General features: G+C 35.0%; 1 protein-coding gene across 1 annotated transcript in view; it reads right to left on the reverse strand.

The window, feature by feature from the left end:
- The window catches only part of NLGN4X (neuroligin 4 X-linked), a 260,817-nt gene that overhangs the window by 34,266 nt on the left and 203,005 nt on the right, over positions 1–23,546 (reverse strand). Inside the window, exon 3 of the mRNA XM_053706445.1 lies at positions 6,012–6,801. Within this exon, the coding sequence (XP_053562420.1) occupies positions 6,012–6,801 (790 nt within the window). The remainder of the gene's footprint in view (positions 1–6,011; positions 6,802–23,546) is intronic.

The following is a 23,546-nucleotide window of genomic DNA, read 5'->3' on the forward strand; positions in this document are numbered from 1 at the left end:
TGATAAAAGTAAAGTATAGTGATAATGATGTTCTCTTTCTTTTAAGTGCTTCAATTCTAGGCACCACTATGTTTTTTTCATATTGCTGCAGTCCGCACACTGCACTGCAGTACAGCTGCAGTTTGGAAAGCCAAATCCTGACATTAAAACCTTCATTGGAAAGATTTACAGTCCCCTAGTGCAACATCAAGTGTGTCTTTATTTTTAATTCAATGCAAAAGACTCAAGGTTAAAGAAAAACAGTATGCTGGGAAAATGCTATAATATACTATAGAAATGAAATGTAGGATGAAGGTTATTGCACAAATACAGTTTTTTCATAAACAGAAATCAACTTTTTAATGGAAAAAGTTTTCATATCTATCTATCTATCTTTCTATCTATCTATCTATCTATCTATCTATCTATCTATCTATCTATCTATCTATATATATATATATATATATAGATAGATAGATATATATATTCACACACACACACACATGCGCACACGCTATTACCATACACACATAGATTGTAATGTTTAAAATGATTCTATTATAAGCAAATAGCAATGGCAGTTTGACAAATATTTTTTTTTTAAATAGATTGCTTAAATTAAAACATTTTGTAGTGCTGAAGAAATGACTACATAATACATATGGGTTTAAAAAACAAGGCTTAAGGTGTAGGGCCATGAACCCATTACATAGTGACAAGAGATCTGAGACCTGCTCATAAAAAAAGGATAAACTGTCTCATTGTATGGAGAAGCACAAAAAAGTATGTGATAAGTCCAAAAAAAACTTCAGACTGACAATATTGTGATGCATTTTAAAATGTGGCTTCCCTTATGGTTACAGACCATAAATTACATTTTTCAAGTAACCATAATTACCAATTCTCTATGGGCATCCCAAAATACATAGGATCGTATTATCTATTCCAGCACACTTCATTATTATAAAGTCCCCAACCAGGACAAATGTAACAAGGAGCCAGACTGATTGGGGAGGGGCATTATTATAATTAGCAGGTAGTCCATTGTGCAATATAGAGTGAGCTTTTGTTTTGTTGTTTAATATTTATATGCTTAAGGGTACCATGCACTGTGTGGCTATATTAAAAAAAACATTACCAAAACTTATCAATTCAGTATGGTCACCAATTGTCTTGTACATGAACAGACCACATGCCTCTAAATCAGTATTTCCCAAACACAGTCTTTCTGTCCCCCCAACAGGTGGGGTTTTCATTATAGCTGAACTAGTGCACAGGTAAAGTAATCAGCTGATCAATAACCATGGTTACTAACCTGCTCTCATCCATCAGCTGATTATTTCACCTGTGCACTAGTTAAGCTATAATGAAAATCAGGCCTGTTGGGGAGTGTGAGGACCGTATTTGGGAGCACTGCTCTAAATTATGAATCCTGAAGCCCTTAATTCAATTCAGAAGACCACTTTTATCCATAACAATGTTTATAATATACTTTCATTGCCCATAATTTAAACATGGATATTGTTAAAATAGAAATACTACAACACTTTTTTAATATATTCTGATTGTAAAGACCAAACATAATTGGAAACAAAATTCTTTGTGAAGGAAAAAGAAAAGAACACACTTCTAAAGATTTTAAGTTTCATCCTTAATTATTAGTCAAGTAAAAAGTTAACAGGAGTATTTCTGATCCAGCTGTAAGACTTTCAAGACAATGTAAAAATGAGTGATAGATTTTGTGAGAGAGGGTTTTCTCACGCTTCCATTGATAACTTATTAAAATGTGTGCAAAGTAAAAATAATACCAGAGCCCTAAAATCAACTTCTTCTAGTTTTTACACAACATTATGATTAAAACTAAGCAAAGAACAAAATTTGGGAATACAATAAGAAATAATTAATTATTAATAAGACTGACCCAGTTGATGACTTTAAAATACATCTTTGAAGATAAAATTGCTATGCTACCATATAAACAGTAGGATTACATTCAACTACCTCATTACAGGTTCAAAATGTGGACACCATTAAAGGGACATTAAACACTAAATACATTTTATAAGCATAATATTGAGGCTAGTCCCCACATCCTTTATTTCATGGTTTCCGCCATGTTGAAATATGTCTTTCTCTACATTCCAGTGCTGACCTTTTTGCATATGTGCAGCAACTTATCTTCAGATACCTGCAGTGTAACCTAGGTTTTAAAATAGCAGCAACCATGATTAGAGGGTGGTGCATAAAATGTATTTAGTTCTTAGGATCCCTTTAAAGTTTAAGAAAACATCTTGAAACATAAACTCATTAATCTACAATGGTGGGGCATATCATTAAATGTCCATATGGAATGACCAATGTAGGCATAATGGTATTCCCTTGGAACTAACACATTCTCAATCACCAATCTATTATTTTATTGGAAAGGAAAAAACCTATCTACAATGTAAAAGATTGTAGACCATATATTTAAGCCCTGTGGAGGTGAGGAACATAATTTGTTTAATTAATTAAACAATAGTATTGGTATATTTTTAAAACACTTGCTTTTTTACTTAATAAAGATGATTCATTTGGATGCATTTATGTATTGATTTATTTATTTTTTTTAATGCCAGTTTTCAGCATTATACTGTTAAAAGGAATTATAAAATTGTATAACATCTTATTTGATGTTAGAAACTCAGCCATGTATACAACACTAGAGGTTTCTTGGCCTCTGAAATTTGCTGACCCCATTAAAGTTACTATTCCTTTTATGTTCTTTGTTGTGAGTCTTCCATTATAAATAGTTCAAGTTTACTGATATTTGGTACTGTTTGTATTATATGCGATAATGTGCACTGGTATTACAAGTTAATAACAATGCGAAAGCGAGCTCATGTTCACATTGCTACGAAGTATTGGGCTCATTGGGAATGTGCTGCCATAGGCTCCTATGGGAGCCTCATTCTAATGCTGTCACAAACGGCATCAGAACCTTGCACAGCGAAGGAGGTATGTAGTACAACATTTTAAACATAACCAACAGTTTCTGCTAAAAACAGCAAATAACATAAATGTTTTCTTGCAAAATGAGCAATATTAAGTGATGCTACTGCCTTTATTGAGAAAAGAAAGCTGACATTAGTGAATTTATATTTCACTGTTACATGATCTACTAAGTATTGGCAATAAATGGACTAAAACTAGAGCAGGTATCTCTTAGCAACCGCATTAAAGGCAAAGCTACTGCTTTGCCTTCTTACAGATACACAGCCACCTTGCGGGGATGTGAATGGAAGTAATGGACATTGCAAACATGATAAAATTAAGAAAATAAATCAAAAGTAAAATCCTTTTAAAATGATGACAAATACATACTACAATTGTGTTTATTATGTATAACTCACTAATGAATGTTATTTTAATACAACATTGAAACAGATTGTTTTATATCACTTTACTGTTCCTTTAAGGATATTTTCTGCTGTTCCAAATCATTGGACTATTTGGCAAAGTGTTGGTAAAATATCAATATAGTTTATGATTACTATTTCTATAAATTTGTTTAACAAATTAAACTATAAACATTATAGCAAAAATAAATTTTGATTTATAAATGTGAAAGAAAGTAATACAGAGAAATAACAGAGATATACATGAATATGTTTATAATACAGTATATTTGTAAAAATATGTTTAACAGTGTTGATATTAAGCCATCATTTTGATGAACTTTAGCTACAAACAGGTGGGACAAAAAAAAAATGTAAAAGAACAAACAACCATCTTTTTCCAAAATAGGATGTAATCTGACTAAATAGCATATACAGATATGCAGGCAGCATATAAAATGAAAGAAAAAAATGTAGATCCACAGAAAAACAGAACTTTCAAATTTGAAAGCATAATTTTTCAAAATGTTTTTTTTTTAACCATTCCTTAATACAAAGATTGCTTATGTGTGCCTTATTTATGCTTTTATTTAAGCTTCTATGTGTCATTTTTATACATTTCATCCAACATTTCCTACTTGAAGGTATTCCTGGAGTCAAGCTTTTTGTGTTTCCTTAAAAAAATGGTCTTTGAAACACTCATTCATATATTGTGAGACTAAATCCAGAGCATATTCAGAATCTGTAAAAGTAATATAGTGATCTACATTGCCATCTAGTGCTTTGTTGTAGTATTAATCTATAGTAAAAAAAAAACCATTGGGCCAGATTACAAGTGGAGCGCAATTTATTTTACAATTTGAAAGTAAAAAGTTTGTGCTTGAGCGAAAGAGTCTCGCTAACTTCAGTACTTCAGATATATTGCAACTGCGCTTACTTCTTCGCAAAGACTTATATAGGACATGCTTAAAAAAAATATTAGTTATCACTCGTACTCTAACCTGACACACTCTAACCTGACACCTAGCTAGACCAAATGCGCTAAACCATTTGTTAAGAATACTTTACATTTCTATGTTCTTTACATAAAAGAAAATGCTCTTATGATTTATATATATATATATATATATATATATATATATATAGATATATTTTTTTTCTAAAATATACAGTATATCTATACCTATATATCTACATGAATATATATTATATATATATATATATATATATATATATATATATATATATATATATATATATATTGTATATAGAGGTATATGTAGATTTTTATTTAAAAATGCAAAAAACCCTTCTAATTGAAGAACATAGGAATTTTAAGTATTTCCAATAAAAACAGTAAAGCACATTAAAAATGAAATATATATATATATATATATATATATATATATAGCTAACTATATTTTATATACAGATATACAATATATATACAGAAATATCTATTTAAAAATAAAAAAGTGAACATAGGAAATTCATGTATTTCTATAAAATACATTGAAACATTAAAATTGATTTAAAAAAGTGTTTTATATATATATATATATATATATATATATATATATATACACAAACATATATGCATAGACACACACATACACATATATTGCGGCTGATTTAAGAAGCTGCAAATGAAGCTATTTTCGCACGAGTCTTCAGGCTCGCCGGAAACAAAAGTTAAGAATCAGCAATAGTAAGACAGCTGCTCCTTAACTCATCACCACCTCTGCGGGAGTGGACAGCAATCACCCCGATCAGATACAATTGGGATGATTGAAACCACCTGGTAGGAGCTGATTGGCCGCGAATATGCAGGGGGCGGAATTTCACATGCATTTCACATGCATTTCACACAAAATACTTGTGCAATGATAAATGCCGACAGTGTATGCTACAGTGGATCATGTTTGTCCGACACTTGTAATATTGCACATTGCAACCCACGCTATAATTAGTGCACCACTTGTAATTTGGCCCCTTATAATTTAAAACCTCTATTGACGCACTAAAATAAATTAGGAAAATATTAAATTTTTAATAAAAATACAAATATATTTAAACATTGTTTTAGCATATGGTAGGCAGTTGTCATCAAGGTATAATGAAACCTAACAATGATAAACAAAAAAATAAAATAAAAACATGTATCCAGCATTTAAAATATTTAAAATATTGATTTTTTTTCTTTTTTGGTGATGTGTATGTAAATCCTCTCATTCTTAGTTTTGAATAAAAACTGTATTTTAGTGGCATTTTTTAATTTAATATTAAAATTATTATTATTAGAGTAGTAGTAGTAGTAGAATTAGTATTATTATAAAATTAAAACATAAGCATTGATTTAATGAGTATAGCACTAGCAGTGTATGGAACACAAGGCCTAGCATAAGCACATAAAATCTATATTTGAAAGGGCAATCAAAAATATGTAATTCTCTGGAGAAATGAAATTATCTGCTACACTTAATGAAACAAAACATTTAGGAATCACATGAAAACCTAAACTAAACTGCAGCTGAAGAACCTATGAAATCATAATAATAATAGAAAACTAGATTGCAGTTTGTTGTTACTGTATATCCTAATTTGCAAATAAAATATTAATAACACAATCTAATGAAAAAAGTATAAAAGACATACCCAGTTTTTGCAAAGTTAGTCCAGTACGTCATTACAACAGCACTGAGCATGACATCATTCTTTGAAAAGTTGCAGTTGAAGAGTTCTGTGGGTCCAATCATAGGAATGCCAAAAACATAGGGAACTTCATCACCATGGGCAGAATCAGCCCATGTTGGTTTCATTTCACTCTGGCAATGATGATAAAATGCATAGAAATATGTTGGTGAGCCATACTGTGCATGTAAATCAGCTGTTGCAACAGCAGGGGCTACCCACTGGTGATCTGTAAAAAGTGCTACCAATGTCTTCCTTCGTGTTTCAGGGTTTTCTTTATCAGCCCAATCAGTGTACATAAATTTAATAGTTTCTCTAAGAGTATCTTTTCCCTCTGGATAACCATACAAATTATCTACAAAATTAGAGACAGAAAAGTCAAAATCACTTGGAGAGACACCATCTTCATTATCTACCATCCCATCAACAAATTTTAAGCCTTCCCCTTGATTCACTCCAAGCATGATATCATAGTTAAGGAACTCCCCTTGTTCCATGAGAATCTGAGGGTCATCTGGAATTACATCACCATCAATAACTGGTCCAAAAGCAATGTGGTATGTAGCTGGCGTGATGGACTGTTGAATGAGTTCTTTGTAGTTCTTATCCCGAAGGCATTCAACCAAGTCAATAGTATCCAGCATGTTGCAGCCCACATTATCTGCCAATATTCTAGTATACTTGGCAGGCTGGTAGTTCACTGCCCAGCTGGACAAGGCTGTTCCACTTTGTATGATAGCTTTTTGGAATAAACCTGCAGGTGCAAAATTTATAAATGCAAATGAAAACCTCAATATAAAAAACAATGCAGCTTTTACTAAACAGATAATACAAACATTGTGTCTGTGTGATCTAAATCCTAGCCCTAACAGAATACATTAAGCACAAGGATCATGTTTTCATCTAGTAAAATCTACATTTATTTTCAGCATAGCAGTTAACTGAATTGCACATTTTTTGTATTTAAATATGTGTCTGATTTAAAAGGACAAATAAGATACACTTCTTTGGTTGCTAATGATCTTTAAATATATTTCTGACATAACTATAATTTTTAAAAATGGTCTTATTTGGATTAAAAAAAATATTGCCAGCTATTGCAATCAAGATCTCTTGTCCATGTAATTGACTCTTACATTATATTCACTTTAGAAAAAGGTCAGAGGAAAATTATATATTTTTCAATTTCTTAAAGACTATCCTAGTAATCATACATAAATGTAATGGTAAAATCAATACAGATAATTGTTACATTTTACCTTTTTGATTGCATTCAATGATCATTTTGTTGAGACAATATTACAGCCTGTACAGGATCAAACACTTCATTTTATTCTAACATATTTCCAATTTTGTCTTATTTCTGCACTAACTGTGTGTAAGTGAAAAACGAATACGCTAAACTAGCATTAAATTAAAACAAATTAACATATTTTATGTAATAGCTGACTTCATGATAGCAGATTAAACATACAGCTAACTTAATATTCTTGTAAAATGTTATAGAGATGATACATATATTTATTTAGGGCCAGATGAACGGAGTGCAAATGCTTTTGCGCTAGCAATAAGGGCTTTATTGTAGGTGTTTGCACTCGTTGGTCTTACCGCTGGTATTATGAGTTAAAAATAAAGTGATTGTGTTTTCTTTCAACTCATAATACACTAGAATGATTACCCCGAGGTTTTAACTATGTATTTACTGTAAATATCACTGTAAATGTCATTCCAATGTTGTGCACATAGCAGGAATGACAGGATATGTTTATGTATTTATAAATAAATATTCCTATATATCTGTGTGTAGGTATAGATATATATTGTACCAAAAAACTCATATATATGTAGAAATATTTATTTATGAATAACATATTCTTTTAAGTGAAGAACATTGGAATGTGAAATATTCATATTTTCATGTCGGGTTAGCACACATGAGAATATGCGATTGGGTTTGTGTGAGAGTGAGGTGTTTTTTTTCCCCTTTTTTTCTTCATTGACTTCTATGGGGGCATACGTGAATGCACACACAATATTTTAAGTTTAGCTTTTTGCGCTCCCAGGTTAGCGTGCAAGCAAAAACAGTTTACTTTTAACTTGTAATACAAGTGCAACCCGACATCAGCAAAAAGCTTACTTCTAGCGCAGTTAACGCTTGAGCTGAAGCATTAAATATGGCTCTACTATGGCTCTACTTGTAATCTAGCCCTTAATGTGTAAGTTACAGTTCAAATTTACAACAGTAAATGGGGACAATCTAAATCTAAATACTAGTCCTAAAGCCCGTGTACATGGCCATTTTCTGCAGTGCATTGGTCCCACCCTCCTGTGCTCCCGCCCGGCCATGCCCCCATCACTCCCACTCCTGTCCAGTCACGCCCTGTCATGGATGCTCGCACAGGTCATGCCCCTGTCACACACACTCCCATCCAGCCACGCCCCTGCCACACTCGCTCCCGCTCACCCTCTCTGATGTCTGATCCTCAGGTACGGTGTCAACGGCCAGGTATGTTTGTCTTTGCACAGTCTCTACTGCACATGACAGCTTCGGACAAACATACCTGGCCTTTTATTATATTTGATAAATTTACTTTAACATAACATAAAATAATAATACAAAATTTAAAATATTTATAGAATGAAAGTGAAATTCAGCTCATAATGGCAAAAACAATTTCATCATATGTTTCTGTTGTATTAATTCAATACTTCACTGTATTAGTTTGTAGATTGTATTACATTTTCATTATCTAACCTCAACCCATAGGTGGCTCCAGGGCCGCCATCAGGGGGTGACAGGGGTGACTCCTGTCAGGGGCCCAATGGGCTAGGGGGGGCCCATGAGGGAAGAACTAAAAAAAAAAAATTTTTTTTTTAAATTTTGGTAGCCACCAGTGGGTACTACAGCAGAGTGCTAATTGAGCATGGGAAATGTTATTACAAGTAGTAAAGTATTAGCATTTGAGAGGATTTCTGAGTGTGCACTAAACCACTATGCACAGTGTGAGACAAACTTGGCCCTTTGTTTGTAGAGTGTGTGCCTGAGTCAGACAGCTGATCACTTTCATTTGCAGAGGAGGTAGGAATTACTTAGCAAATGTTTTTTATTTCTTTGTGCAATTTAAGATTGTAACTTCAGTGTGGTAGTAGTTGTATGGTGGGGCCAGGGGTCCATAAAAACACATTTTTTTTTAGCAGCAGTGTATTTATGATTATTTGACAATGCTGTAGAAATTCTATATTTAAAACCATACAGAAATGTTTCCTCCTCAATACACAAATTATATATATTAGATTCAAGTTTATTGCCCCTTTATGCAAGGACTTTCCAGATACAAGGAGGCATTTTATCTAAGATGTTTACATCTGCATAACATGTTATACTCTCAGACTAAGATTGCTCAGTGTTGGAAATGAGACAGGTTAACTTAAAACTGTTCAGTTTACTCTACAGCTGACTTAATTTTGAAATGCATACCAACAAGCTTAAATCCTGCATTTAACCAGATCTAATGGTATGAGTACCACAGCTTATGGTTCCACCAAGACCATATAGAGTACAGCATTTTCAAAATCCACAAGTACAGCTGACAGATGGGAACATTTGTACACTATATTTGAAGTGGTGCTCTTGGTTGGGGAAAATGGGAAAAATATAAAAAAAAACATATGTCAACCTTTTAAAAGTACTTTTCTTCATCTAGCCATCTACCCAGATCATTAATGTACAATTTTGAATTCACAGAATTATTTTTGTTTGCACATTTAAAAATATGATTCTTTAAAAAGTGATCTCTGCATTTTTTTTGTCATGCATGTCACACACTGTTGATTTAGGGGATGCAAGGTGCATAAATGTTTCCTCCTGTGAGTGTTTCTGTGGGTGTCTGTGTTTATGTCTTTGTGCTTTGGTTTGTGTCTCTATGAGTGTGTATGTATTTTTTTTCTGTTGGTATCTCTGTGAGGGTGGGTGTGTATGTCTTTGCGCATTTTCTGTGGATGTCTGTGAGGGTGTGTGCATATGTTTTTGAGCTTTTTCTATGGGTGTCTCTGTGAGGGGGGGCATGTGTTTGTCTTTGTGTATTTTCTCTGGATGCCTCTGTGAGGGTGGGTGTATATTTCTGTGTTTTCTGTGGATGTCTCTGTGAGGGTGTGTGTGTGTGTGTGTGTATGTATGTATGTGTTTTCTGTGGATGTCTCTGTGAGGGTGTGTATTTTCTGTGGGTGTCTCTGTGAGGGTGTGTGTATGTCTTTGTGTGTTTTCTGTGGATGTCTCAGTGAGGGTGTGTATGTATGTCTTTATGTGTTTTCTGTGGGTGTCTGTGTGTGTGTGTGTATGTCTTTGTGTGTTTTCTGAGGCTGTCTCTGTTGGTGTTTCCTTGGGTGTATGTGCAAGTTTGAGTTTGTGTGTGTGTGTGTGTCCTTTGTCTGTTCCTTTTTAGGACATTTTGACCTTACTACTGATTATTCACATTTTTCTACAGACTTTGAGACTAATGAGACCTTTCCGGAAGTCAATCTACCATTTAACCTTTAAATTGTTTAGGCAGTTCAGGGCCCTTCCTTTCAGCCACTGCATGCTGTTGTCAGCATTTAGTTGGCATCTTCCTTTACAAAAAGATAATCAGAACTCCATATTTTGTTTTCTAAATCTCCTTTTTTTTTACAAAACTGTAGTTTACCTCATTACTTGTCAGGTCAATGTAAACAAGTGCTGAGTGTCTGTTTGGGTTTCTGTGTCTGAGTGTGTTTCTTTGCGTGTCTGCTAGAGTGTCTATATGTGAATCCTTATGTGTGAGTGTGTGTGTTTCAGTGTATGTTACTACCTTTACAACATTTCCAAGTTTAAATAGACACTTAAGAGTAAAGTGCATATACGTTTTAGTCACTTGGTCAAAAATTGCACATGTCAAAGGAGGGGGGGGGGGCCCTGATCAATGGTTAAGTCAGGGGCCCCAAAATTTCTAGTGGCAGCCCTGGGTGGCTCTACCATTAGGCCAAATAGGTGAGCGCCTAAGGCCTCACTTAAACAGGGGCTTCACAGTGTGTCTCTATCTTCATATGGGTACTTTTATGTGTGGCATGTGCATGGCATGTTGATTAGTAAAAAAAAAACTCTGTTCGATAGTTGACATGGAAGCATAGGAAGTGCCTGTGATTTCTCTCCCTGACTTTCTGCCAGTTACTACTTTTTACCCAGATAATTCATGTTCCAAAATGGAGTGCTGCAAAAGGAGAGTTGTGGCTGAGGGGTTATATTGCACACCTTCCTATACTGTATGTGTAAATGCTGTCTCCTTAGTGTCTCAAAACATGAGTACCATGTGCAGCAGATATGGTGCACACTGCAAATTGCACACAGTGAGTAGACATATGCAGGAATGATTGAAAGGAGGAGAGAAGATATTATTTTGATCAATTGAAGTTGGGAGCATAGGACAGCATAGGACAGTCGGTTTAAGGGCGCTCTAGAGGATAATCCTGTCTGTATTGCTGATAATGAGTAAAAACAAAACAAAACAAAAAAAAACATTTGCCAGCTATGACCTTCCTTTACTAGCTACATTCTCTTTCTGCACTATCCCCTTCTCTCTCTCTTTTTTTTCTCATCACTCTATCACTTTGCCCTCATTTGTTCTGTCTCTTTTTCTTTTTTATCATTTTCTCTTTCCCCACTTCTCACTCTTTGGGGTTGATTTATTAACAGTCGGAAGGACATGATTCGCTGTAGCGGATCATGTCCGCCAGACATCGCTGAATGAGGACAGCATACGCTGTCAGCATTTAACATTGCACAAGCAGTTCTGGTGAAGTGCTTGTGCAATGCCGCCCCCCTCAGCTAGCAGGGGGTGTCAAGCAACCAGATCACATGAGATCAGGTGGATTGATGTCCGTTGCCTCAGAAGAGGCTTATAAGCTAAGGAGCAGCTTTATAGCTCCCGCTTCTGGCAACCTGAAGGCTTGCACGGAAACAGGAGCATGCAGGGCCATTTGGCCCTAAATAAAATGGCCCCTTTATATTCACTATCTCTCTTTACTCTCTTTCTCCACGCCCTCCTTCCTATTCTTTGATCTCTCTTTTCATGCTCTCCCTTATTTCTCTCTGCCTATCTCCATTCTATAAACACTCTCCTCTTTTTTCAGTTTTTCTCCATTTTCTGTCACCTTCCCTCTCTTCAATCTCTCTTCTCTCGCTCTCCCCTTTTTCTCCCTGCCTTCTCTTTATCCCTTCTTTCTTTTCTCAATCTCTTCTTCTCTCTATTTACTCTTTCTTCTTCCTCTTTACTTTCTCTTCTTCTCTCCTTCTCCAGCTCCCTTTTCACTTTTTACCATCTCTCCCCACTCTCTTCTTTTCTATTCTCTATTTCTCAGTCTCTCCACTCTCCTCTCCTCTCCCTGTCTTTGTACACTATATTTTCATTGTCTGCTAGTTTATTTCTATCTCTCTCTTCTCACTCTTCTCTCTACTTTCTGTTTGTCTTCTCTTTTTATTTCCCTCTTCACTTTCTCTCCACTCTCCCATTCCAACTTTCCTATTTCCCATCTCTCTTCTTCTCTCTTTCTCTTTACACTGTTCTTTCTCTCTTTCCTCAATTAGATTTTGAGTCTATTTTCTTTCTCGTCTTTCTGTCCATTCTCTCTCTCCCTTCTTCCCTCTATATATATTTTACTATTCTTTTTCCCCTCTCTTCATTATCCCTCTTTCCCCAATATCCAATCTACCTCACCTCTTGCTTCCTCCTTTCTTTACCCTTTCTATTCACTCTTCATTTTCTCTCTTTCTACCTTTTTGTTAAACTCTCAGTGAAATCCAGAGCAATCCATATTCAGATTTATTTGGTGCATTTTTTAGTTTTGTTTTGTGTCGAGGGGCATCATATTTAAACCATGTCTAAGGCCTCACTAACTCAAGAACCGTATCTGCCTCAACCCTTTGATTTCATCAACACCCCACATATAAAACTGTTATCAGAACATTCCTTTGATTTTTAAAGTAGTACAATGTAATCTCTTCATGGACAGTGTTCAGGAAAAGGTTGGATTATTGTCTACCATTATGTGTGCTGAATTGAGGTATGAGTGATTGGGACTAATGTGACCTTAGGAGAAATTTCCAAAATGAAATAGAAAGTTATTAGTTGTTTCTATATTTCTAGTAACAAACAGTACTGTATATAAATATAACTGATAAATCATGTAAATAAATCTGGCAACACCCTCCCCAAATCAAATTAGGTTGGGCATAAATTTTTTATATATATATATATATACACTGTGTGCAGAATTATTAGGCAAATGAGTATTTTGACCACATCATCCTCTTTATGCATGTTGTCTTACTCCAAGCTGTATAGGCTCGAAAGCCTACTACCAATTAAGCATATTAGGTGATGTGCATCTCTGTAATGAGAAGGGGTGTGGTCTAATGACATCAACACCATATATCAGGTGTGCATAATTATTAGACAACTTCCTTTCCTTTGGCAAAATGGGTCAAAAGAAGGACTTGACAGGCTCAGAAAAGTCAAAAATAGTGAGATATCTTGCAGAGGGATGCAGCACTCTTAAAATTGCAAAGCTTCTGAAGCGTGATCATCGAACAATCAAGCGTTTCATTCAAAATAGTCAACAGGGTCGCAAGAAGCGTGTGGAAAAACCAAGGCGCAAAATAACTGCCCATGAACTGAGAAAAGTCAAGCGTGCAGCTGCCAAGATTCCACTTGCCACCAGTTTGGCCATATTTCAGAGCTGCAACATCACTGGAGTGCACAAAAGCACAAGGTGTGCAATACTCAGAGACATGGCCAAGGTAAGAAAGGCTGAAAGACGACCACCACTGAACAAGACACACAAGCTGAAACGTCAAGACTGGGCCAAGAAATATCTCAAGACTGATTTTTCTAAGGTTTTATGGACTGATGAAATGAGAGTGAGTCTTGATGGGCCAGATGGATGGGCCCGTGGCTGGATTGGTAAAGGGCAGAGAGCTCCAGTCCGACTCAGACGCCAGCAAGGTGGAGGTGGAGTACTGGTTTGGGCTGGTATCATCAAAGATGAGCTTGTGGGGCCTTTTCGGGTTGAGGATGGAGTCAAGCTCAACTCCCAGTCCTACTGCCAGTTTCTGGAAGACACCTTCTTCAAGCAGTGGTACAGGAAGAAGTCTGCATCCTTCAAGAAAAACATGATTTTCATGCAGGACAATGCTCCATCACACGCGTCCAAGTACTCCACAGTGTGGCTGGCAAGAAAGGGTATAAAAGAAGAAAATCTAATGACATGGCCTCCTTGTTCACCTGATCTGAACCCCATTGAGAACCTGTGGTCCATCATCAAATGTGAGATTTACAAGGAGGGAAAACAGTACACCTCTCTGAACAGTGTCTGGGAGGCTGTGGTTGCTGCTGCACGCAATGTTGATGGTGAACAGATCAAAACACTGACAGAATCCATGGATGGCAGGCTTTTGAGTGTCCTTGCAAAGAAAGGTGGCTATATTGTCACTGATTTGTTTTTGTTTTGTTTTTGAATGTCAGAAATGTATATTTGTGAATGTTGAGATGTTATATTGGTTTCACTGGTAAAAATAAATAATTGAAATGGGTATATATTTGTTTTTTTGTTAAGTTGCCTAATAATTATGCACAGTAATAGTCACCTGCACACACAGATAGCCCCCTAAAATAGCTATAACTAAAAACAAACTAAAAACTACTTCCAAAACTATTCAGCTTTGATATTAATGAGTTTTTGGGTTCATTGAGAACATGGTTGTTGTTCAATAATAAAATTAATCCTCAAAAATACAACTTGCCTAATAATTCTGCACTCCCTGTATTTATATATATATATATATAATCAACTATATAGTTAATTTCAAGTTTTTAAAAAAAAAAAAATCATTGGAGAGATTGATTCAAGCCTGTCCTTTTAATCTGCTGCGGAAATATAGTTACCTACTACAGGTGCTTTATGTCTACTTAAAGGGGCATTAAACACTTTGAGATGGTAATATAAAATGATAAATTGTATATATAAAAAAGATCTGCAATATACTTTCATTATTTATTTTGTCCTCTTTGCCTGTAATTCCATTTTGAAATTGTGAGCTTTTCAGTTCCTGTTAGAAATGGAAGTGCAGAACACTGTTAAATCCAGCAGAGCCATTGGCTGCACACTCTAGTGACCTATTTATAACTGTCTCTAATTGGCCACAGCAGAGAAGGTAACACAAGTTACAACATGGCAGCTCCCAGTGTTTTATAGACACTAAAACTTTACACTTATTTTGTCACTTTTTAAACAACTAATGAAACTTTAAAAAATACATCTACATGTTACTCATGGACTAATCTTTTCTTTGAATGTATCATTCTATCTAGCATGTATTAAGTGTTTAATGTCCCTTTAAAGAGGCATGAACTCCAAAATGTTTTTTTATGATTCAGATAGAGCACATAATTTGAAATAACTTTCCAATTTACTTCTATTGTCTAATTTGGTTTATTCTATTGACATTATTTGTTGAATATCATAACTAGGTAGGCTCAGGAGGTGCAAGCTAGCTGGTGGTTACACATATATGTCTCTTGTTATTAGCTTATCAATGTGTTCAGCGAGCTTCCAGTAGTGCATTGCTATTCCATCAATAAAGGATATAATAAGAATTAAGCAAATTGTATAATAGAAGTAGATTTAAAAAGTTGTTTTAAACTGTATGCTCTATCTGAATCCTAGATAGTGCTGATTACACATGTTGCTGTGCCTTAGAGAGGAATATTGGTTTAGGAGTTTCTGAATATTCTTGCCATCATTTTTCAGATGTTGTAAAAAAAATTATTCCTGTCAAGTAACCTAATAATGAAAGTGGTCTTTTAAAAAGAATAGGTCAGAATTCAAACAATAACTAACCAGAAACAGCTATTGCACAACCTTATACTGTACACTTAATTGTTGAATGTACATTCAAGTTACATTTAAAATATACTTTCTTCTATAAAATAAAATTTTGCAAGAATAATGTGACGGCACTGGTACTATTTTATACAATCCATGAATGCTTAAACATCATAAACTTTTAAATACTATGATCACTCAGAGTCCTTAGATCATAGAATAAATGGCCCTCTTCTATAACCTTTAGTTCTAAACAAATTGTTTATTAAACTTAGGGTCCACAAACTCAGTATCATAATACAATGGCTTAAATTAATTGTACATTTTTACTTTACCATTGTTTGAAAGAGAATTCAGTAAGTAAAATATATATATATAACCCTCCTGTTGTCAACAGCCTGGGTGCAAAAATGTAAATAAATATATCCAAAAAACAAATGCATTTGTGACTAAGATCCCAATTTTATTTAAAAAGAATAGTTGTCTCTTGATGTTGTTTGCAGGCAATTTTTTGCAGCAGTTAAAAAAATATGTTGTGCTTTTGAAAATGTATGTGCGCCAATACCTTTTTGTTTGTGTAATTACTGGGTCATATTGGCAGCACTCCCAAAGATGTGTATATAAACTTTATGTAAGGTTCGCTAAACCAAATTTTGTATTTGTATTAAAACATAATCAGGGAGGCTGACCATCTCCCATTGGTTAAAGCACCCCACCCAAACTCAGGTGTGCTCATGACAGTGTAATAGAGTTGCGAATATTAAGCCAGGGAGTCTCATTCTGTTATGAAGAGTAAAAGCAGGAATAATTCAGCCCTCTGTGGCAAAAGGACTGTAGTGTTAGAACCAGTCTATATTGATTCACCATGTAAGTGGTGACTGATTTTGCAAAATATGGCCATATTGTGTGACTAAGATCCCAATTTAATTTTAAAAGAATAGTTGTCTCTTGATGTTGTTTGCAGGCAATTTTTTGCAGCAGTTCAAAAAATATGCTGTGCTTTTGAAAATGGATGTGCGCCAATACCTTTTTTGTTTGTGTAATTACTGGGTCATATTGGCAGCACTCCCAAAGATGTGTATATAAACTTTTTGTAAGGTGTGCTAAACCAAATTTTTGGTTGCATAGGAAATTAGCACATCTGTGCAAGTATTCCCACTTGCTTTTACCCAGTAACACTCCATATACACTGTTACCAATGCACTAGAGGATTCTGGGTAAGATATGCAAATTAACATCTCAGATTTATTGCTTCATACTGTGTTAACACACAGTGATTCCCTAATAGGGAAAATGCAGCAATACAAAAATTACCACTGGACAGCCTGTTTATAAAAGTCTGAGATTAAAATCCTCCATGTCGGGGGTGTGTGTCTAAACTGCGCCATGATCAGATGCAAAGCCGGAAAGCTCCTCAAACAGAAATGACAATATCATAATTATCTTCTCTCAAATCTGCTATATTGATACACATTTTACCGCATTTAGCACAGAGAAGTCAAGGAGCTGAACGATACAATTATCTATCTGATAACATCAGCAGAATTCAAACTATTCAAGTTTGTAGGTGGCGGCTGTTATATACACACGCAACTTTTCCCCCTCAGTTCCTTTTGTAAATGAGTAAAGCAGTATTTATCTGAAGTTTCTTTTAAGCAACTAAAATATTCTTTTGATATGGGGGAGCATCAAGTAAATCTTTGTGCCATATCGGAAGATGGAGGATGGGTTTGATGATATTTTGCGCACTATCAGGGATATTCATAAAAAAGATGGCGACGGGCAACCTTGGTGCCCAGGAAGAGCTGTTCATATTCTTTCGGAGGCAATGTTGGATGACGGGCAGACCACAGTTTCCTTGATAAAAGAGTTTGCCACTACTTGGGACTACATTAGGCGAGAAGCTACCTACCCCGGAGTTGAGATACATGTCCCAAACAACTTATCTCATATAGACCTGGGAGAGTTGGACTCTGAGGAGTTGAGCATGATTCAGGCTAGTAATAGTGTGAAAACCCCAGCCATGGTAAACCGAGCATACCAGTGACCGCCGGAACTGGTCTCTTTACTGATTGGGGATCTAGGAGCTGATATTACTTCTCAGTCATCTCTCGCAGGAGGTATGGCCGACTCCCGTGGTCGAGACTCTGTTATTTTTTTACCTTACACCCTCATTGTAGAGACGTTTGTTGGCAGAGTTGCTCACATTTTCACTCCGTGCCTCAGCAAGGTATCAAGCAGGAGTGACTATGCAGGAGATTGTCCCTGTTACAGAGATGATCATTAATTGTAGCTGGGATCTCCATCATAGTGTGCACAGCAGGACCCGTTTAGGGGTAGGCTGAGGTGGAAGTCTTGATCTGTGCCCTAGCAGGACTTAGGTATATGCCAAAATAACTTTTCTCTCTAATCCTTGGCTGCCCCCCTATTGTATGGATGTGGACTCTTGTACTGGTAACTTTGGGGACCTCATATCAGGACTTAAGTTACATATGTAGCTCTCTTTAATGGTGGACATAATCATTTAGGTTGCTCCGAAGATTGATTTAATGTTATATGTTTGTGAGTACTATATTTGCATATAATTGATAACGCTGCTTTAGCATGATACCTATCTTCTCTATATATATTTTGTATTCAAGGTTCCTGTAAATCTGCAATATACAAATGTCATGTTTCCCCAAAGTATTAGATATAATATACCAGTGTTATTCTAAGTTTCTTTTTCTATCTCTGTGGGGAATTAAACCCCTATAACTTTAGAGAACTGTATGGTGCTAGGCTCTGGACCTAATTAATCCCTACATAAGGCACTTCTAGTTACATAGGTTACCAATCTCAACAACATAAGGAGCATATATCTTACTCTTAGCTTTTGAGTCATCAGATCATTTTCTTTGTATTTAATGCTTAAGTTGATTCTTTCACTTATATAATGGATGAATGCCCTGGGTTACTAAATTGTTTTACCACTTTGGTGATGCAGGGTCTTAGGTTCACACCTCACGGATTTATGGTAATCACCTTTGAATATATTTTAGGAGCCTCAATGTCATTGAGAAGATAGGAAATTCTTTCAGTAGCCTAGTTCGTTGGCAATAGTTTATTTTGGTCTCTTTCAGCAGGTGCCCTTTTGGTCTTCCCCTATATATATTTAAGTACTATGTGGCATGCTTGTTATCCTATAGGCAGTTCATAATAATGACATACCAAATATTTTTTTACCATAAATATGTATGTATTTTGCACCGTTATGAGAATTATCCTATTATTATTGTATAAATTCTTCCTACTGAGGACATGGGGTTAAGTAACATCTAGATTTAGAAAGCTGATTAGTAAATTTTATTACAAAATCTTATGCTCCCTCAATTAATGATTTAAAATTTAGTTGCCAATTAAAAGTTCAGTAGCTAACTCATATTAAGCACAATAATACAAATTTGTGTTGCCTCTCAAAACCAAGAGCTTGATATGGCTTGATAAGGGCCATTATAAAGTTGCATTCCAATAGGCAGCAATCCACACTCCAGAGGTACCCGTTTTAAGCTATCCTATACTTTAAAAAGAGGTATCAAGTTATTATTTGTACATTCCAAAATATGCATTGTCAATAGATATATGTTATCTTTAGTTTTGTCGGATAGGCAATTTTGTTTTTTGTTTTTTCAGTAGAGCTACAGTAGATTGTTGTCTGTTTGACATTATTGTTTTGAACATTTCATATTTACACTCTAAAAGTTTGATAAGGTATAATGTATGTTGTTATTATATGCAATACCTCAATAAAAAAAAATTGATTTATAAAAAAAAAAAATCCTCCATGTCTCAAAAGTAAATCAATATAAATTTATTTTAAAATCCCTTTACCTATAATATTATATTTAACTGCAACTGAAATAATATTATACATGTATTTCTGTATTTTAAACACAGGATTTTAGGAAAGCTTTTTGTATACATTAACATCACCCAGTTGTTTCCTAATTTCTTGTATATATTGGTTCCTATCCTGCATGACCAATGCACCACCCTTATCAGCCCTTTTTAAAATAATATTGGACAGTTTCTGCAAACTTTTAAGGGCGTTTATATTTACTAATAGTATTTACATAATTCTTTATTTTCACCTGTAATTTAGCTGGTGTGTTGGTCGTGCATGATAGGAACAAATATATACAAGAAATTAAGAAACAACTGGGTGATGTTAATGTATACAAAAAGCTTTCCTATAATCCTGTGTTTAAAATACAGAAATAAAATGATATTATTTTAGTTGCAGTTAAAAATAATATTATAGGTAAAGATGTAGTATCCTTTTTGAAAATTGCAAAACCTTGTACCCCAGTTATTTATATACTCCCTAAAGTACATAAATGCCTACCTGACCCTCCTGGCCATCCTATAGTGGCAAGTAGTAATTCGGTATTCACCAATATATCTATATTCTTAGATAGAATATTATGGCCATATGTAGAACTATCAAATTCTTTGATTAAAGATACAGGCGATTTTCTGCTTAAACTCAACTCCCTGGATCTCCTGATTACTAAATTCATTATGTTTAGTCTAGACGTAGAGCGTTTGTACACTAACATAAAACATACTAGTGGAATAGATTCTGTCAAGACAGTCTTAGAGTCAGATAAGAAATATAACTGCTCAAATTGGATTCTTTTTGCAGCTATTAACTGATATTCTTTATGGTAATTATTTTATGTTTCAGGATGTTTTTTTCCTCCAACTGCAAGGCACTGCCATGGGTTCCAACGTTAATTTATACGAAGAGAGGTATGTGTTTGCAAATCATTTATTCATTCGATATGGTGCCACCTGGTGGTGGTATATCGACAATATTTTTGGGGTATGGTTGGGCGACTTTGGAACCCTGGTACAGTTCATTAGGGAGCTGAATATAGCTACCAATTATATCAAATTTAAGCTCACCTGTAGTGAAGAATGTATTGATTTTTTAAACGTTAAGGTTATAAAAATGGACAATTCCTTCGAGACAGATTTGTTTAAAAAGAGTACAGACCAGAATAGTTTCTTGAGGTGCCCATCCCCCTTCATTGATTAAAAGTCTCCCTCATATTCAGATGCTAAGAGTTAGAAAGATTGTCTCTAATGAAAGCTTGGTAGATATAAGAAGAAATGGGAGCAAGATTCAAGGAGAGAGATTACCCTGAAGCATTGATTAATGATGAAATAAAGAAAGTGAAGTATTTTCCAAGATCCAATTTATTGAAACCTAAAAGTGTTAACAAAGATTTGAAAGATAAAGATGATAGACTGATATTTGTGACAGAATATAATGCACAGAGTTCTGATATATTACGTATCATTAGAAAACACTGGGGGATATTGACTAACTGTAATCCGAACATACATGAGTTTAAAGAATGTCCTATGCCCACCTATAAAAGAGGATCTAATATACAGACCAAGTTAGTTAAAGCAGACATAGGGTCTAACATTAGAAAAAGCATTGGGTATATTGGCTCTAAGAACCTAGGATGCTTCCCATGCTTAGGTTGCTCATGTTTCACCAATATGAACAAGGGTTCAGTTTTTTACCATCCACACACTGGCAAGAAATATGATATAAAAGTTTTTTTTAACCTGTTTAACCACCTTTAATATCTATATGATCAAATGCCCATGTGGGGGTTGGGGGTGTATACTGGTGAGTCCACTAGATGTGCTAAGGATCAGATAATTGAGCATAAGAGTAATATTCATACAGGTAATCATAAAGCCCCATTAGCTTGTCATTTTTTGAAAACTGGTCACTGTTAAGTTTCAAATAATTGATCATGTAATTCAACCTCGCAGAGGTGGGGATAGGGAGTTGTTGCTTAAGCTAAAGGAATCCTATTGGATATATGAATTAGGAACTTTAGATCCAAAAGGTTTAAATAAAGAGTGGGATTTGTCTATATTTTTATAAAGTAACTATTTTTATAAAGTAACTTTTCTGGTTAATATGTATCATTAGGCCAACTGCTGAATATACTTATACTAAATATTGCTAAATATTGCTATTTTGTAATTCTTCTACTCCCTGTTTTTGGATGTATATCTTTTTTTCTGTATTTATTACTAGGCATTTGCATATATTGTATCTTTAAAAGCTGCTACCTGTTAGCGCCACCTAGTGGTATTTAGGTATATAAATGCACAGTGTTTGTTTGTTAGGCATGGCATGAGTAAGGGATAGTATCCCGAAACATTGCTTTTTTGTTTGTCTCCTATTTATCCTTGGAATCAATAAGGATTTGCTGTCACCTTTGCGCTTCTTTTTTTATATAATCTGGGGTCCAGGGCGGTGACCCATAGGTGACATGCAATACCTGCTTGAGTGCTGGAACACATTCTTTATTCTTTACTTCCTACATGCTGCCAAAAATCCATAAATCAGGGAACCTAGGGAGACCGATAATGACACGTACTGAACAGATATCTGGCCTAGTGGAAAATACCATAAATTCATTAGTTACTAACACTAAAAGCTTCATACAAGGAACCACTGACTTTCTATATAAACTTAGCCGGATCCAAGAATTACCTCCCAATACTACACTATCCCCCATAAAAATGAAATTGAAACCTGTTCCAAATTCCTCTCAACTCAAAGACATAGCCAAAACTACAATACTGAAATTGTCACTAAGCTTATAGAATTTTTCCTCACCAACAATTATTTTTGTTTCAACAGTAACATCTACTTACAAATGACAGGAACAATGGACTATTTCAGTGAATTGCATGTGATTTTTAAATATTCCTTTGACTCACTATGGAACAATTCCTTGCTCATTTGCTGAAAGGGTTTTTTATTATTAATATTTTTATAAATGTATATGTTCTTTTCCCATTGAACACTTTATTAACCTATTTTTACATTTTAGTTATGCTGAAACATTTATGGGAAATCATATTTTATGATAAAGTATGTAACAGAAATGTATTATTTCTAAAACTTTAAAGGTTTTGAAGCATGATTTTCAGGTCTCTCTGGCTTCCAAAGAGTTAATCCTAACAACGGCCTTATGCCAACCATAACTCTATTTTCCATTTCAGAACATTTAAATTGTACAGGGTGGGGTATTCAAGTTAAAGGGCTTCATTTAACAATGTAAGAGACATTACCAGCTCCCTCCGGTCTGGTCTCGGTGGCCGAGAGTGCTGCCTTCAGTCTCTGTGTCCTTCCACATGGGATGCCCGGATAGAAGGAGGCACTTTCAGCTGCCAAGACTGGACCAGAGGGACCAGGTAAGGTCTCATACAAACAAGCTGTGGATGCAGCATTGGAGATTTTGCTATGCAGGCTTGCATGAGCAATAGTTAAGAAACAGCTGTTTCTTAACCTCTCCACCACCTCTAAATTGGCAGATTAAAAACACCCTAAACTAATCCAACTCGGATGATTGACAGCAGTGTTCAAGCAAGAGCAGGGGGCATAATGCTGCCTTCTTGCCGCATTTATGGGAAAACCGGTTTCCCAATCTGAATCTGCCAATGCAATGATAAATGGAGCTCAAAACGTTAAACGGACAGTCTAGTCCAAAATTAACTTTCATGATTTAGATAAGGCATGTAATT

The sequence above is a fragment of the Bombina bombina genome, chromosome 3 (assembly GCF_027579735.1).
Source record: "Bombina bombina isolate aBomBom1 chromosome 3, aBomBom1.pri, whole genome shotgun sequence".
NCBI classification, from domain to species: Eukaryota; Metazoa; Chordata; class Amphibia; order Anura; family Bombinatoridae; genus Bombina; species Bombina bombina.